At 31.0% G+C, this 13024-nt stretch overlaps 1 protein-coding gene across 1 annotated transcript; it reads right to left on the bottom strand.

The window, feature by feature from the left end:
- Positions 1-8795: 8795 nt before the first annotated feature.
- Positions 8796-10379, bottom strand: LOC132643793 (zinc finger protein ZAT9-like). The gene has a single exon (XM_060360323.1). The coding sequence runs from the start codon at positions 10377-10379 to the stop codon at positions 8811-8813; it is 1569 nt and encodes a 522-aa protein (XP_060216306.1). The 3' UTR covers positions 8796-8810.
- Between the last annotated feature and the right edge of the window lie 2645 nt (positions 10380-13024).

Below are 13024 nucleotides of genomic sequence, written 5' to 3'. Positions count from 1 at the left end.
TAATTAGTTTACTTTTTAGTTTGTTTCTTTTTTGTTTATTTTAATTTATCTTTTATTTCTATTATTTTAATTTCTTTTTTATTTTTTACTTTTCAATTATTTTTATTTTTCAAAATAGATTTTTATTTTTATATTATTTATTTTTCATTTCCTTTCTTTTCATTCTCAACCTTTACTTTTTGTGGTTCCATGTAATTGCTCGTATTTTTTTATTTTTTTATTTTTTTATTTTATTCATTTTGCATAACCGTGTTATTATTCTAATTTTTGAAACTACACCTCTTAATATTGGAAAGAATGAGTCATTAACAAATTTGACATATAACGAGTGACGTTATTAAAGTAGAATTTCGTTGTGAATGAGGTTATAGACTTATATTTTCCTTTTCTTTTGAATTATTTACTTAAGTTACATTGGAACTTATTTATGTAATATTGGAATTTGACATAAGAGTATTGTGTTAAATTTTTTCTTTTGGATTTTGAATTTAGGTTATATTTTGAATTTTAAGTTATTTGCTTTCACATTGCATGTTGTTTATTTTTCACTTACATTTGATGAATTTTGTGTCAAACATTTGAATAATGTTATAGCATTATATTTATAAATACTATTTTTTGGTCGAACATCCAATCCATGACGTTCTCACAAAAAAAGTCTTTTTTAAAGTTTTATAATTAATTAAAATTGAATATTATTAATTTAAAAAATATATATCAATTATGTTTTACAGTATTAGTTGCAAATCTATGATTATTAATTAATACTTTTTCAAGAAATAATGTGTAATAACTATTTAAAAAAAATGTTTTTATTACATGGGGGTAGGGGAGGGGGAAATGAAGAGGGGATTACAATGTGGGGATTCGAACCCTCACCAACAAGGTGAAAGTTCAGGTAGCCAACCAACTGAGCTACTAGATCCCTACAAATAACTAATTTAATATCGTTTATAAAGGCAAATATTTTTTAAATATTAATTTTAATTTTTTTTATAATTAAAATTTTATTTTTAAATTAAACTAACTGTATAATTACACTTCTGCAACCAAACAGCACGCTTGTAATTACATTGTAATTACGTTATAGCAAATAAACAGGTCGTTGTAATTATACTACTGTGTAATTACTAGGCTGGGTAATTACTACCCTAGTAATTACACCAATTCCAAATACAAGGTGGCTTTCCAAACAGGCCCCTAATGAATTTTACATATTGTTCGAATGTAACAAAAATTCTCTTAAATCGAAGCGATAGTAGTAAAAAAGGTGGATGAAATTATGGGAGAAATGATGATATTGAAAGTGGTGGAGGAATGGCAACAGATTTATGAAGAGGAGAGAAGAAAAAAGAAAAAAGAAAAAAATAAGGGAAAAATTAAAATAACAAGAAAAATTGGAAAGCACATTTTATAAAGAAAACATTGTTAAAATAAAATTATAGTTTTTTTTTTTTTGGGTTGCTCACGCTCTTTAAGAGAGTATATGCACCCTCTATGTCAGATGGTCAAAACAAGAGGTAATAATATCAGTTCAGAATTGTTCAAAGTGGTAAAAGAACCGCCACAAAGTTAGAGCATTTTTTTTTAAGATAAGGTACAAGTTTAGGGGTAATTATGTATTACTCTCTATAATAATTAGGGTAACAATGCTATCAAAATTGACTCATATTTTACCTTCTAACCTAGTGTAGCACACTTTATATATAACCTGAATTTGTTTTACATTCCTTAGCCCAACATTAAAAACCTACCTAAACACCTCAAAAGCCTCCTTCTCTCCCAGTTGGCATATCATGTCACCAAAGCCTATTTTTTATTTTTTAATGGCAAATGTCATAGATAGCCCCTTAAACTTTGCCACATTTTCCTCATGGCTACTTAAACCTAAGTTTGTTCCAATTTGATACCTAAGCCACTTCAAATTTATACCTATTGAATACTTTTTGCTGATGTGGCAATGTGTGTGTAATATACACAAAAACAGGCGCGTGAAGATTATTATTTTTAATATTTTTTTTTTGGCTCATCTTCTTCATTTTTTCACCCAGCCATCATCCACCACCAATGGCTGCCATTGCCGCCGCTGCTCGTTGCTGTAAAACACACCAATCACACTTTTTAACTCAGTCTAATGCCGTTGATGTCTCCCATTAAAATTGAATAAGAAACTTTGGATTTGGGTGTCAAAAATATTTCCGATGAAAACTCCATTTTTATGCCCAAGCTGGTTCTGTCCGAATATGTTAATATTTCAGGTGAATCTAAAGCTAATGACAAGTGGAGGGGAAGAAGGTGGAGTGGGTGGTGGCTAATGGGAGGGGAACATGGTTGAACGTAGGGGTGGCTAATGGGACGGCGGGGAATGTAGGTTGAAGGTTGAATGTGGGTGGGTAGGGGCTTTCTTCAAGAATATGTTTTTTTTTTATTTTTTGTTATTATTAAATTATATTTTTTAATTAATTCAATATATTCTAAATAGTTTTTCTTTTTCTCTTCTTATAATTAATTTTTAATAAATATTTTGACCCAAATGCCACATGTCATTATTTAATTCGTCACATTGCCATGTCATCCGCGAGTGTAGCACACACATTTTATACTTTTGGATGATTGTCAAAAATATATTCAATAGGTACAAGTTTGAAGTGGCTTAGGTATCAAATTGGAACAAGCTTAGGTTTAGGTAGCCATGAGGAAAATGTGACAAAGTTTAGGGAGCTATCTATGACTTTTGCCTTTTTTTAATAATAGACATATTTAACTCATCAAATTCATTTAGCTAAATTCATATTTTTATACCTAATTAAATATGATCCAGTTAAAAAGTGGCAAAAGAATCAAATCATACTTTTTATTATGCCACTTTTTCAAATCTCGATTCAAATATATTATCTTTTAATTTAAATTACAATTCAAGTTATTTAATTTTTCTATTCAAATTCAAGTTTTCTTGAATAACATATTTTTTCCACATTAAACAACATCTTCTTTCCACATTAAAATAGAATTACACAGATAACACAAAGATTACATTCATATCGGTTTAACTTTTAAAAAAGCTAGTTAAATTGTATATTTAAAAAAATAAATTTATTGTAAATTTTTCCTCTTTATTTTTAGTTATATATGTAGTGTGTAATTTTTGGCATTTCCATTTCCATACCATCGAAGTCTTTTTATTTCTCATCCAAAAGGTGTAGAATTTTCATTCCTATAATACTTGTTTTAAAATATTATATGATTAGTCTTATATGAAATTTAATATAATCTTAATTTATTTCATGTTATGCTATAGGTATTCCAACTTGTCATGTTAATATCTAGCAATATATTAATCTAAAGCTCTATAGTAACTCATTTTTTTTTTATATTTTAATTTTAATTTTTAAACTTTTCTATAGATTTAAAAAATTCATCTTTTAATTACTTCATTTAGATTACATGCTAGTTTGTTCCTTTGTCGCTTTTTAACCGGGTCATATTTGATTGGATATAAAATATGAATTTGCTGAGTTAAATAAGTCTATTATTTCAACAATATGGGGCTCTAATGACGTGACATGCCAACTAGGAGAGAAAGAGACTTTTGAGATATTTAGGTACTTTTTAAGAAAAATAGTGATATTTGAGTGACTTTATTGTCCTAAATGAAACAAAAGTGATTTTTATAGGAAATTTTCTAAACTTGGGTGACGATCTAGGGAATTAACTCCTCCTTCTTTCTTTCCTTCTTGTTTGTTCTTTCTGCTATTATTATGTATATATATATATTTTTTTTTGAAACCAAACCCCTTTTGTCCTTTTACGTCCATTGAAGGAGTTTCGAAGCTCAGACTCCTATTGAAGGAGCTTCATAGCTTGGAGTTTTGTCGCGGCGAGACTCAGACTCCATTAAAGGAGGAGCTTGAAGTTCAACTCAAATTTTGAAAATCTTACTCTAAAACAATTCAGTGAAATTTAAAATCGTTTGAAAAGCTTGTAGTAACTTGAATCTAGAATTTTGGGTTGATTGTGTTTGATAAATGTTGGTCTTGGGAACCATACTATTTGAAAAAGGAAGTTAAAGATGAAATCCAATTTTTGTATATAACAATATACAAAATTATAATAAGTGTATATTGTTGCATAGTAGGTGTGTAAACATTGTTATACAACATTTTTTCTTCTCTTCTTCTTCTCTTTCTTATTTCCCGGTATTTATTATTATTATTATTATTATTATTATTATTATTATTATACAATAGACCCTTGTGGCCGCCTTTCCCGGGCCCCGTGCATAACGGGAGCTTAGTGCACCGGGCTGCCTTTTTACATATTATTATACATTGCATATACAAAGTTATACATCATTATACATATACTGCACATGTGAAGTTAAAAACTGTTTTTCTGTGCTTTCGTACTCTTTCTCGAACAATATATGTATAAATAGACTTTCCTTGTCAATTTCTCTGCCAAATCGCGAACTTGCAACAACTTTTTTGAATTTTTGTTTTTGATACTATCTGGAACTTGGGGAAGATGAAAATGTAGCATTTTCGAGTTGCATTATGCATGCATTTGTGTTTTTTTGTAGTTGGAATAGGAATGTATACGAATTTCGGGAAAAAGAATGGAAAATAACTCAATTTTCGAGCTTGAATATCTGCAAATTAAAAAAAGAAAAGAAAAATGCTCCTTTTTCTGACTTTAGGTCTATTACTTTTTGGCTACAAATTAGCAAAGTTTCAACTGCGTCATTCAGTTGCAATCAGGGGTGTACATGGACCGGGTTGGTTCAGATTTTTTAAACACCAAACCAAACCAATTGCGTCGGGTTTTAAAATTTATACACCAAACCAAACCAATAAGATTCGGGTTTTTCAACCTCGGGTTGTCTCGGGTTATTCGGTTTTCTCGGGTTATTCGGGGTTTTTTTTTCCGGAATATTCTTGATACAAAACATATAACTTTTACTTCAAATATTTCTTTAGTCCTAATAAGATACAACTATGTAATTAAGGTGTTTCATAAGAAAATAACACAAAATGTGAGAAGAGTGATGACGTTGTATTAAAATATTGAGAAGAGTGATGACGTTGTATTAAAATATTTAACAAAAGATAATAAAATCGGTTAAAATAAATATTGCTAATTAATAAACCATAAAGAAAATGACCATAATCTAAAAATACTAAGTCATACTAAAATAAGTACGACTAATAAGTATTATTTGACAAGAAAAAAAACTTAAGTTATGTATTTTCACTCTCTAAACCAATTATGCAAAACTAAAGAATAGATATCCAACATTATTGTCATTCCTAGTGGTAAATTGAATTTCTTTTGTTAGTATTAGTGTTGACTTGGTTTTGGTTTAGACTTTATATGAGTTACTAACATCCATAGGATATAAAACTTATTCGCATTCAAAATTCTAAGTTCAAGCTTTAATAATATGATAATAGATTAAAAACTACGAAAAAATTTAATAAATATTTATAAATTACATTACAAATAAATATTTTAAAAATTAAATAAATGTAATGTCGGGTTGGTTTGGTTCGGTTTGACTTTTTTTAGCTAAAACCAAACCAAACCAATTATGGTCGGGTTTTTTTTTTTCAACACCAAACCAAGTCAAACCAAACCACTAGTCGGGTTTTTTTCTCGGTTTGACTCGGTTTATCGGTTTGGTGCGGTTTATCGGTTTACTTTGTACACCCCTAGTTGCAATGTATACGTGCAGGCTGTACTTATTTGCAATTCCTTAGTGTAAAATCATGCTCCTTTATACTTGGGGTCAAGTATGTTCTCAATATTACTGAGGACCCATTTGGCCATAAAAATTATTCACTTTTTTAAAAAAAATATTTTTTCACTTTATTTGAAAACCAATAGTTGGCCATAAAAATTCTAAATCTAAATTGAAGTTGTATTTCATTATTGAAAATTAACTTACAACTCAATTTTCACTTTTGAAGTTGTATTTAAGTACATTCAAAGCATGAACGTTATTTGAACTTATCTTTACAAAAAGTATATTCAAACACAATTTCATCTTCAACTTCAACTCCATACATTTCAAATAAAGTGATATTTGAAATCTATAGCGAAACACCTACTAAAACTGGTTATATTTATCCTTATTTTCAAACGACTAAAGTTGATCATCGATGTCACACATCAACAAATAAGTCATAATTGCTTAAAACAAAAGTTAAATATGCACCTTTTGGCATGGTTTAGAAGCAAATTTGACGCTTCTTCTTGGTATGAATTTGTTTCCTCATTCTTTTTCTCCCTCCAATTACTATCCCCGCTACTAGTCACCCTTCATTCTCTCACGGCGCTACCATATTCCCTTTCCCTTATTCCCCTTCCCCTTCTCTTTCTCTCTACCCCGCCCCACCACCACCACATTGTTGGGTGTGCGAACAAAGTACCACATTGGTAGCTGAAAAGAAAAAGTAGCTACTTATAAGGAGTTGGATACTCTTAATGATGTGAGGCCTTTTGGGGAAAACCGTGTAGGCTTGGCCCAAAGCGGATAATATCACATCATATTAAGAGTATCTTTGAGCCGTTTTAGCCCAACAAAGTGGTATCAGAGCTTGTGGTTGTATTTGGCTGTGTTGATTGTCTATGAGCAAGATGGTTTGCTTAAATGGAAGTAATTACCATATTTGGAAAAGCAAGATGAAAGATCTTCTATTTGTCAAGAAATTGCATTTACCTGTGTTTGCTTATAAGAAACCTGAGTCTATTGAAGATGAGGATTGGGAATTTGAGCACTTACAGGTTTGTGAATATATTAGGCAATGGGTTGAAGATAATGTTCAAAATCATATTGTGAATGAGACAAATGCTAAAAGCTTGTGGAAAAAGCTCGAGACACTTTATGCTTCGAAGATTGATAATAATAAGTTGTTCCTACTGGAACAGTTGATGAATACAAAGAGGGCAGCCCTATTTCTGATCATATCAATGATTTTCAGGGTGTCCTTGATCAGCTGTCTAGAATGGGTGTCAAGTTTGATGAAGAAATACGGGGACTTTGGCTTCTTAATACTCTGCCAGACTCTTGGGAAACTCTTCGAGTTTCTTTGACCAATTCTGCTCCCAGTGATGGTGTAACTATGGAATATGCTAAAAGTGGTGTTTTGAATGAATAGATGAGAAGAAGATCTTAAGCTTCGTCTTCTTCAACTTCACATTTCGATGTTTTGGTTACTGAAGACAGGGGTCTGTCATAAGTAGAAGCAAGTCAAGATCCTCCAGGTACAAGAATCTTACATGTGATTATTATCACTTGAAAGGGCACATCAAGAAACATTGCTACAAGTTTAAGAGAGACCAGAAAAAGCAAAAGAAAGAAGGGCACATCCAGGTGTATCTGAGCTGAGACTTCTACGTGTAGGGTCCTGATTAGTCCACCTGTTAGGCCCGGATTTTCCCCCATACATTCACTTGCTTTGCCATTTAGTGTGTGATGTTTATGTATTCTTTGTTTCAACTAAAATAATTTTTCTTCCTATAGATATTATTAGATGTGCCAAATATTAAAGGGCAATAGAATTAATGTCATTGTAGGTTATTCATAAGTTTCTTTTTACTTACGGTATTCCTCTATGGGTTTAAGTTTATGTATCAACAGTGCAATTGTGTTTTAAGACTACTATCAGTATATTTTAACATATTATAGCATGTTATTTATCTTATTTACTAGGTAATCAATGAATTATTATCATAAATTTACCTATATATTACCTTATAAGTCATTTAACTGCATAAAAAAAAATTCACTGTCGCTACATAAAACTTAGACTCTTCATTTTTTTAAATCCAGGATAATAATTTGTGGAAGGTGGGTTCCGAGTTCTGAGTCCGAGTGAAAATTTGTAATGTTGTCCAAAAAACTTCTGGCAGTAAATATTGTTAGCCACAAAGTTTCACATATTAATCTTTATGTTAATAAACCAACATAGTCAAAGCTCAGTAATAACTCGATACAATTTTTATCACAGAACATTTACTTATAGTAAATGATATATATTGCACATGTTCCTTCATTGAAGAAGAATTCCACATGGAAATATGATATTGTGTGGTGAAATTATGAAGATTTGTTATCTCTATTTATGGGAAATATTATGGAATCAAGAAGATATGGAAAAGAACTTGCTCAAATCAAGGAACAATATATATATGCTAAAATCGTAGGAAAATTGGTTATTTTAGAGGACAATTTTTCTATCAAGGAAAGAGATGCTCAAGTTTGAAATTGATAATTGAATATACGTAACACTTCTCTATGACAGTCATCTTCTATTTCACTATAATGGTCAAGTTTTTTATGGAACAGATTTTTCATTGTATATTATGTTATATGTTTTCTATAACAATATGTCACTATAAACAAAAAATAGTTGAACAAGGACATTGATATAAAGAGGTCTAACTGTATATACTAGCTATATATTTGAAAGAACGGTGTTGTTGGATTTACAACAAGAAGATTCAAAGCACTGATCAAAATTTACCAGAAAAAATCGTCACATAATTGTTAAAATTTAGATATTATAGGAATTAAAATATATTAAAGGAATTACATATATTAAATTTGAACCTTAGGTGCAAAAACTAAAATATCAATAAGAAATATACTTCTTCTATTCAATAATGATAAAAATCCTAAAGATTCAATATACAGAAGCATATTGATCTGAGCAAACGCTAATAAAATGCCCCCCCCCCCCCCCCCCCCCCCCCCAAAAAAAAAAAAAAAAAAACACACAAAGAACCTAATTTGATCATTTTCTGGATTATTATCTATCACAATCATCTACATCAGGTAATTCATTAAGATCAAAATCAAGGACTTTACTTGCATTTCGATTTGCTGATTCATTTTGATTATTTGTCCAATGGCTCTTTTGATGACCTCCAAGTGCTTGTCCAGTAGAGAAAATCTTGTCACAAATTTTGCACTTATGAACATTATTGGATCCATGTTCAATAAAATTGAAATTATTGATTTCTTCTCCCAATTGAACATCAGGTTCATGATCATGACTATAATGTTCTTCATTTCTAGCCTTAATTTCTTGATGCTGTTGAGGATGATCGATCGTGTTCTCGATAGTAATCTTGAACTTGTTATGACTAGACCTGTGACCACCCAGTGCCTGGTGACTGGTAAAACTCTTGCCACAAATGTTACATTTGAATTTGACCTCGGGTGCTTTCTTCGGGCCCGGGCCCGGGCTAGGCCTCACATCTTTGCCGGGTTCCAATTTGATTAGCTGCTTCTCGCGCCTCCTCTTCTTGTTAATCGGAGAAGAACAAATTTCCCCGCGATTTTCTTCATTGTCATCAACAGCCGCCACCTTTCTCTTGGATTTGTCCTTCAAACTGCTCAACGGAACTTCTTTCGGAGTAGTAGTACCGACTGAATTGCTGCTACACAGGACCTCCGAGTTGTCATTATTATTGTTGTTGTTGCCATCGCCATTGACTAATCTTATGAGCTGATGAACCGCATCATGAAGTTCCTTCTCATCCGAACTTGAGATAGATTTGCTCTGATCAGGACTACTATCATTCCTCTTCTTTCTAAGAGGAGATCGCCCTCGCCTATCTGTCACACCCCAACCCTTCAGACAATCTTTTAAATCACCAGGAGGAGGTGCAACAACAAAATTAACAATATTCTCGAGATCTTTACCATGCCTACTTCTCTCTTCTTCTTCGTCGTCTAGAATAGTAGCAAAATAATCATCAGCATCGTCCTCATCATCGTTGTTGCGGGTGTCGTCGTCAAAATTAGCTCGAAAACCCCTATTTTTTGTGTCTCTTTTACTAGAAGTAGGGGGTTTCATCCCTCTCCAATCTCTATCAGGATGACATCTCATGTGTCCAAATAAAGATTTCTTCGAAGGAAAACTCTTACCACAAAGATCACAAATTATTTTTTGCTCATTATTATTAAAAACCCCTTCTTCTTCAAAAATTCTTGATCCATTCATCAACTTTGAAGATTTTTCTTGTGTAAAACTCTTCTTCTTCTTCCAAGATTCTTCTAATCTTTGATTTGCTTGAACATGTGCACTACTCATGTGACCTCCTAGGGCTTTTCCCGAGCTAAATTCTTTGCCACACTCGCAACATATGTGATCTTTTTTTTGCTTCGCGAAGAAGATTTTTTCTTCGCTAACATTATTTTCATCTTCCTTAAAAACATCCTCATCTCCACCACGAACAACGTTGATCTTTTTTTCATCTTCCTTCTCGTCTTTGAGCTTCGGGATCTTTAGTTTCACCTTTAAGGTACTCGAAGACGAAGAAGTACCTTTTTCACAAGATCCATTAATTTCTTGATCATGCTGAGCTTCCATTGGAGGTGAAAAATCAAGAAAACAAGAGCTAAAATCAAGAAAACTTTGGGGAAACTAATGAAACCCTAGAAGAAAAAGGGAAGATAGAAGGTCAGTACTGAGGAGTATAAGAGCCACAAAAAATATAGTAAGTGAGTAGGAAATAAAACAAACTTGGTGATAAGAATAAAATAAAAGTGAATGAAATATTGGGGTGGGGGTGGGGGAGCACGCCGGGGGGGGGGGGGAGGGGGGAGGGGGGAGGGGGTGGATATTGAGTAATATGGAAAGAAGAAGGAAACTTCATTAAAGAAAATCCACTCCCAAAAATCAAGCTCGGAAAATCAGCTACTTTGTAAGACTCAAGATCTATGTCAATCCATATAAAAGAAAAAGATCCTAATAAAAAACAAAGTCTTTTTTAATGTTTTCCACTCGGTGTTCGGTACCGACAATAGGACGGGACAAATTCAGATTCATGTCGCATAAGACTCGTTAAAAGGAAAAACTTTTCTTACTAGGACTTTTTTCGTACCCAGGACTTGAACACAAGACCTCAGATTAAGGATAATACAAAACATATTATTGCTTACTTTTGCATATATTAATGTACAATTTTTTTAATACTATTTGGTCATCTAAATAACAATTATAAATAACCATTCACAAAAAGTGAAACTAGTTACCGTATATAAAAGTTAAGTTGCTACACCAGATTAATAAACAGTGACAATGTAAATCTTTTTCTCATATTAGAAAAATATAGATAACGTCTAAAAAAAAAAAATATGTTCAGTGTTTATATTAAACTGATAATTGCATATACGTGTATTTCATAAACATATAATCACTTCATCGTTTATTTTTTACTAATAAGATTAAATTATTTACTTTTGTGTAAAAATTAGGTAAGGATAAGTTTTAATACAGTTGGTGCCAGCAAGAAAATCTCTTTATTGAGTAGCTCACACTAAGACAAACATTTAAATTTTCTGAATTTCTTAGGTGTCTTTGCCTCTTCATCTTCTCAACTCCCTTTCTCCTTTTCTTTTTCTTAACTTTTGAGAGGTTAAAATCATTCTTCTCTCCGATATTATGTTGTATATAGACAGTCTATTCTTTTTATCTTAATATTCTACTATGATAATATCATAAATGCAGTGTTTATGTAACCTCTATAGATTATCCATCTACTGTCCCTTTTGTAGATTTTTTTAATATCATATTTTCTTATTTATACGAGTTTATGTTATATTATAGCATCAGGCGTAGATAATTTTTACACTATCAGGTCACTTTTACATGCTGTAGTTTGTCTTATTTTCAAGATTATAAAACTCAAGGCTTACATGCAAAATTCTTTTGTCCACGGTGTCTATATAACATAAACTCTTTGTAGTCACATATATTATACTAGACTTGCCTATATAACAAAATATTTGGAGAGACAAAATAGTAAAATACAATTGTAACCAACTACATCTATCCATTAATAACTTTGGATAATAAAAGAATTCCAGGTACCAATATAAAACACACAAATGAAAGAATAATTGCTCCAAACTACCTACAAAATAGAAAATAAAAATGGTGATTTCAAAAACTCATTGAACTTTACCAAAATAATTGTTTATTATAGACGTAAATTTTGCAGTAAGCGGGCAACAACCTATAGGTAAAAGATAAAATGAACCAAAAAAAAAAAAAAAAAAAAAAAAAAAAGAGGAAGAAAGAAGATAAAACTAAATTAACCAATTTCAATATTTCATGGAAAGGGAATTAAAAAGAGAAGAAACGAGAAATATGACAATACAAAATTAATTTATAGAAGGAGATATTGTTGTTGATCTAAAGACAAATGGAAGGAGATATTGTCCATAATCAAATCTTTAGAAATGACAAATAGGTAGGGGCAGGGGTATACGAATTTTTAACATAAAATTGAAGGGAAAAAGTAATGCTTACAAATATTCTTAGTCGCACAATTTCCCATTTTATTTTGGTTGTTATTCACTAAATGGGAAATAACGTTATTGAGTAGAAACAAAACAAAGTAAAACATTTTTTTACAAAAATTAAAGAAAATATTTTTCCTTATAAACTATTGTAAGAATTAATGTTTAATTTTGACATGAGCAGCCACGTTATACATGGTACAAATGAGTTTACCAGGAAAAAAAAAAAGGTGTGAGCACATTATTATTAAATGCTTGAAGTGATTATTTTGATGTATACCAAAACACAATCTTTTTAGTATAGCTTAAAAAGGAAAGAAAATATCTTCTTGACTATTCATATGGAGTCTAGATGCAAAAATAGTTTTTTTCTTTATTTTTCCTTTTTAGTAATTGAATTTATTATAAAAACTAGTGTTATTATTCATTTTTACATTCATGAGTAATTCGCCTCAACAAGGACTCTATAGAACTTTGGAATTCAACCAACGGAGGACATTTAATTTAAGAATATATATCATTCGCAAACTTATTTTCATGTCTATCTCAATACTTGTTAAAGAAGGAACCAACATTTCAATTTTAATATTTCTGTGTATCAACCAGTTCTTTCATAATTAGTGGTGGAGATAGTTACTACTATGCATAAGAGATGATCTCAAAGTTTTGTAGTCCTCATATGATTTTTTTGTCTTTTTTAACTCCTAATTA

Source organism: Lycium barbarum, chromosome 6, assembly GCF_019175385.1.
Source record: "Lycium barbarum isolate Lr01 chromosome 6, ASM1917538v2, whole genome shotgun sequence".
In the NCBI taxonomy this organism is placed as follows: Eukaryota; Viridiplantae; Streptophyta; class Magnoliopsida; order Solanales; family Solanaceae; genus Lycium; species Lycium barbarum.
The sequence above is the reverse complement of the archived record's forward strand: the minus strand, read 5'-3'. Positions and strand labels throughout refer to the sequence as shown.